Here is a 6,236-nt window from a genome sequence, read left to right on the forward strand (position 1 = left end):
TATACGGTATGTTAATAAAGAGTTGAACTGTTTTCCAACTCTCGTCTTAACCTGATTAGTTTTATACTAATATTATACGGTATGTTAATAAAGAGTTGAACTGTTTTCCAACTCTCGTCTTAACCTGATTAGTTTTATACTAATATTATACGGTATGTTAATAAAGAGTTGAACTGTTTTCCACACTCGTCTTAACCTGATTAGTTTTATACTAATATTATACGGTATGTTAATAAAGAGTTGAACTGTTTTCCAACTCTCGTCTTAACCTGATTAGTTTTATACTAATATTATACGGTATGTTAATAAAGAGTTGAACTGTTTTCCAACTCTCGTCTTAACCTGATTAGTTTTTATCTTGTTTTTGCGGATTTTTCATGTTTTTAGATTTAAAACTATGACTTAGTTTTCCCTCCATATTCTTTGTTTGGTTTGACTACACAAGACATATACGATGTTACTGTTGTGAGCAAAAGCAAAATTGACTCGTGACGTTTTCTTGTATGTCTGCTGGTGAATAGTGTATATATACGTCTCTTATAATTGTAAACTAAAATATTATCTGTCTGTCCGTCTGTCTACAGTGTAACGACATAGTGACAACAAATCAGAGTGAGAGTAGTGACGTATGGGCTAATTTTTTTTCTATTCACATTTTCTTGCGCTGTGAACAAAGATTTAAACCACGGTACTGAAAGACTATATATACATGTAACAGCGAGGACTAAGAACAGTAAACAAGGACTTAAGCCACAGTACTGAAAGATCATATATACATATAACAGCGAGGACTAAGAACAGTGAACAAGGACTTAAGCCACGGTACTGAAAGATTATATATACGTATAACAGCGAGGACTAATAGCAGTGAACAAGGTCTTAAACCACGGTACTGAAAGACAATATATACATATAACAGCGAGGACTAAGAACAGTAAACAAGGACTTAAGCCACGGTACTGAAAGATTATATATACATATAACAGCGAGGACTAAGAACAGTGAACAAGGACTTAAGCCACGGTACTGAAAGATTATATATACGTATAACAGCGAGGACTAATAGCAGTGAACAAGGTCTTAAACCACGGTACTGAAAGACAATATATACATATAACAGCGAGGACTAAGAACAGTAAACAAGGACTTAAGTCACGGTACTGAAAGATTATATATACATATAACAGCGAGGACTAATAGCAGTGAACAAGGACTTAAACCACGATACTGAAAGACTATATATACATATAACAGCGAGGACTAAGAACATGGAACAAGGACTTAAGCCACGGTACTGAAAGATTATATATACATATAACAGCGAGGACTAAGAACAGTGAACAAGGACTTAAGCCACGGTACTGAAAGATTATATATACATACAACAGCGGAGAATAACAATTGTTGTTGGGTTTCTTAACTGATACTTTGGTAACTGAATTTTCTTTTAGGCATGACTGTTGAAATGAGAGAGAGATAGACAAACTCGATTGATCCCCTACGATATTCCATTATTATATATATATTATTTTTCTATCAACATTTATTTATGTTAGGAGAGCATCAGTTTCCTTGGAAGTTCAAAGTTACCAGAATGTAACATAGTAAAAAAAGAAACAAAAACTATACTAGATATACACACATATATATATATATAACGTTTTCCGCGTCTAGGAAAAAGAAAATACATAATTTAATGATGTAGTGAGTATTTTGGTCCAGAAACTCTGTGGATGATATTAATATTTTAGAAGGACGTAGCCAATGTTGCTGCATGTTTGATGGTGTTATTCGCGCCCAAGTTCCGACTTTTGTGATGACGAATTAATGATATTAACGACTTATTTTGCGGAATCTTCTAGAAAATATACAGTTGCTTTCGACAGACAATAAATGAAAGATAGGAACAGGTAAGGTAGCTATTGTACGTTAATTCACAAGGATACGTGTTTAGAGATAAAGGAGATTGAAGGTAGGCCTTGTAGCCTAAATTCTGTTTATTTACACGGCTAAGTACCTCGAGTATAGGGGAAGTCACCCCAAATAGCACCTGGTTCCCAGAATGAACGAGATCTATAGAAGTTACTAGGAACAAAGAGTTTGTTTGTTTGTTTGTTTGTTTTCTGAATTTCGCACAAAGCTACTCGAGGGCTATCTGTGGTAGCCGTCCCTAATTTAGCAGTGTAAGACTAGAGGGAAGGCAGCTAGTCATCACCACCCACCGCCAACTGTTGGGCTACTCTTTTACCAACGAATAGTGGGATTGACCGTAACATTATAACGCCCCCACGGCTGGGAGGGCGAGCATGTTTTGGCACGACTCGGGCGCGAACCCGCGACCCTCAGATTACGAAGCGCACGCCTTAACGCGCTAGGCCATGCCAGGCCCAGGAACAAAGAGAATCATTACAACCTTCCTTGACAACATGATTTCACGGAACTCTTAAAAAAACGAAAATAAAGAATGCAAACATCAAGTATACATTTTTTTTATTCGTTGAATCTCGCACAATGCTGTTCAGGGTCTGTCTGTTCCCAAGTTAGAAGTGATACGCTGAAGGGAATGTAGCTAGACAATTTCACTTGTTAACTATTCGGCTGCTTTTTACCAATATAAAGTGGGATAGACTGTCACATTATGACGTCCACGTGAAGGAAGTGACAAGGATGCTCTGTGACGGGATTCGAACGTACGACGCTAGCCAATAATGAAAAGAAGAAAATCGCAGACACATAGTCATAAGGAACCATGACTGAGGAGAGAAGGTTATATATACACATAACAGCGAGGACTAAGAACAGTGAACAATGACTTAAACCACGGTACTGAAAGATTGCATATGCATATATGACAGCGATGACTGACAACGGTGAACAATGGTATGTCTGCGTATTTGCAATGCTAGAAACCGGATTTTGATACCCGTGGTAGGCTGAGCGGTACCATGGTTACCTTTTGCGTCCAAGGTCTGAGAAAAAATGCAGAAAAAATACAGAGGGAATAAGATCAGAAGACAGTACGAGAGTAGGGAACAAAAAAAGCAAAACAAAAACATCCTGTTACGAGAGTAGAGAGCAAAAACAAAACAAAACAAAAACACCCTGCTTCGAGAGTAGAGAGCAAAATAAACAAAAACATCCTGTTACGATAGTAGAGAGCAAAACAAACAAAAACATCCTGTTACGATAGTAGAGAGCAAAACAAACAAAAACACCCTGTTACGAGAGTAGAGAGCAAAAAACAAAACAAAAAAAACACCTTGTTACGAAAGTAGAGAGAAAAAAACAAACAACAAAAATACCCTGTTACGGGAGTAGAGAGCAAAACAAACAACAAAAGAAAAACACTGTTACGAGAGTAGCGAGCAAAAAAAACAACAAAAACACCCTGCTACGAGAGTATAGAGCAAAACAAACAACAAAAAACACCCTGTTACGAGAGTATAGAGCAAAACACACAACAAAACAAAAATACTCTGTCTCACAAATAATATATCCTGTGAATGTGGACTCCATTGAATTGAAGAAACAAAAAATTCAAATGTTAAAGTTCAGATACACAATAAAAATACAAAACAACAATATTGATCAATTTGCACTCCAAAAGTCCATCGCGTCATGCCATCTAGTAGATTAGCAGTAAATCTGAAGACATATAATGTCAAAAACAAAATAAAACAGGTTTCAATAACCATAATGGGCACAGTCCAATGTGTAGCTTTGTGCTTAACTACAGCTAGATAAACAAACGCAGACACTGTGTCGAAGAAGAAATCGCATTATTAAAAGAACTGTTATCAAAATAATGGAACATGAACAACAGAGAAGAAAAAAAAAGTCTTCTACATTTAATTAATTTATAAATCACTCTATCAAGTCAACTAACTTGTATAACCATCTTGAAATACAGACTCGTAAACAAAACTTTTCTCTTAGAATTCGTTTCTTTAAGTGTTTTAGCGTAAAAACCACACATTGGGTTGTGTCTGACATGCTCTCCGTGAGGAATAGAATCTCAGATTTAAATTTTATAAGCGCCTAAACTTATCAATGATCCACCGGGAGATGTTTACTCATAATTTGTTAAAGTTTGGGAATGTTTCAGTACCTCCAAGAGCACCCACTTATTGGGTGCTTAAGTACACAAAACAAGAATACACACATTGCTTCCCTACCCTCACATCTATGCAAATTATCGAGTGGGGCTATTTTTCATAATTTTCTCTGTACAACTATCAGTGCATTTCTTTAGTTTGAGATTTCTCATACATTTTCAACCTACGTTCATATACATATATATGTATATTTGTTTGTTTTCATACTTTTCTTGTATTCTTTAACTTCGGGTTATTCATTTTTCCCAAAGTTTTTCCTTCACCTGTGCCGGACTTCTTTATTTTGTAATTTTTAATTCTATTATTTTAGTAGCAGTAAATCTTTTAAATAACATCCCCAATATTTTATACGTGAATATGTAATTAAAATCTGAACGTATTTCCATTATATTTTAATTTCTCAGTTCTCATTTCATTAGATTAACCCGTTTGTTTGCTGTGTTTCTTTGAACTTTGCGCGAAGCTACTCGAGGACTATCTGCTCTAGCGGCGTCCTTAATTTTGAAACGATAGACTAGAGATAAAGCAGTTAGTCAACACCACTCATTGCCAATTCTAGGACTAATTTAGTCGAATAAGAGTATTTAACCTTCACTCTTATAATGCAATTACAGTCCCAAATTGCAGGGTTTGATTTGGTTTTGTAGTAACAGATTTACAGTCCGACAGGCTAGCTATTGGACCACGCTCGGTCCTTTTAGGTATATAAATTTGGAATGCAAGCACATCTTTAACTTTCAGATACTTCATGTCGAATTGTATTTTTATTTTGAAGCACATTTCTGTCTTACACGCACGAGTTGTGGATTGGCCATTCACCGTTCAATAATCCTGACATACGAACATCCACAATGGCTGACATTTCCTTTGGTCACAAGTATATCGTTTACTTTATACAACGATTGCGTGGTTTGTGTGGGATGACGAAAGAGGGCAGCACGGGATCGGATCATCGCTCTCGTCGAATGTGATTACCCCTCAGAATAACCCACTCCCGTTTACGTGCTAAACTCTTTTCTTCATTAGAATGTGAATTTAACAACGAAAAGATGACAACGACAAGGCCTAATACGTTCTTTGATTCGCTACCACTGCTACAACGGGTTAGTTTCGTCGAATTCACAGCTCGACAGTGCTACTTAGAAGAGCAAAACAAACACAGTGGACATTTTGTCGTGATGAGATCCCCAATGGAACAGCAGTATGTTTGGGGACTTACAACGTTAGAGAACGGCTATCGATACCCGTGGTGGGCGGAGCACAGATAGCCCATTGTGTGACTTTCTGCCTAACTTCAAATAAAGATATATAATGTAGAAACCTAAAACGGTTTTGATGTACAGTCCTTTATTCACCACGAAAATACTTTAGGTGTTTGGATAATATGAGACGTCACAATTAAAACACAGTCACGCAAAATGTTGTTGTTATTCCTGTTAACAGTGAAAAGAAAGTCACAACAAGTTAATTAATTAAAGTGAAAAGGAAGTTACCTAATTAATTAACGGTGAAAATGAAGTCACACCAAGTTATCTAATTATCTAACAGTGAAAAGAAAGTCACAACAAGTTATCTAATTAATTAACAGTGAGAAGGAAGTCACAGCCAGTTACCTAATCAATTAACGGTGGAAAGGAAGTCACAATAAGTTATCTAATAAATTAACAGTAAAAAGGAAGTTACTTAATTAAAGTGGAAAGGAAGTCACAACAAGTTACGTAATTAATTAACAGTGAAAAGGAAGTCTCAGCTAGTTATCTAATTAATTAACGGTGAAAAGGAAGTCACAACAAGATACCTAATTAATTAATGATAAAAAGTAAGTCACAACAAGTTAATTAACTGTGAAAAGTAAGTCACAATAAGTTACCTAATTAATTAACAGTGAAAAGAAAGTCACAGCAAACTACCTAATTAATTAACAGTGAAAGGAAGTAACAAATTATCTAATTACTTAATGGTGAAAAGGAAGTCACACAAGATACCTAACTAATTAACGGTAAAAAAGGAAGTCACTGAAGCTGCCTAATTAAGACATCATTGTTTGAGCTCATCTTTAAAAAAGGACATGTTTGGAAATAAAAATGTTAAACAAGGAATAATTGTTGAAATAAATCCCTT

At 35.7% G+C, this 6,236-nt stretch overlaps 1 protein-coding gene across 1 annotated transcript in view; it reads right to left on the bottom strand.

Annotated features, from left to right (window-relative positions):
* Positions 1-5,068, bottom strand: part of LOC143228620 (sodium/calcium exchanger 2-like) — a 39,810-nt gene extending 34,742 nt beyond the window's left edge. Inside the window, exon 1 of the mRNA XM_076459845.1 lies at positions 4,935-5,068. Coding sequence (XP_076315960.1) covers positions 4,935-5,068 — 134 coding nt within the window. The remainder of the gene's footprint in view (positions 1-4,934) is intronic.
* Positions 5,069-6,236: the final 1,168 nt, after the last annotated feature.

This window comes from Tachypleus tridentatus, chromosome 10 (assembly GCF_004210375.1).
Source record: "Tachypleus tridentatus isolate NWPU-2018 chromosome 10, ASM421037v1, whole genome shotgun sequence".
NCBI lineage: Eukaryota > Metazoa > Arthropoda > Merostomata > Xiphosura > Limulidae > Tachypleus > Tachypleus tridentatus.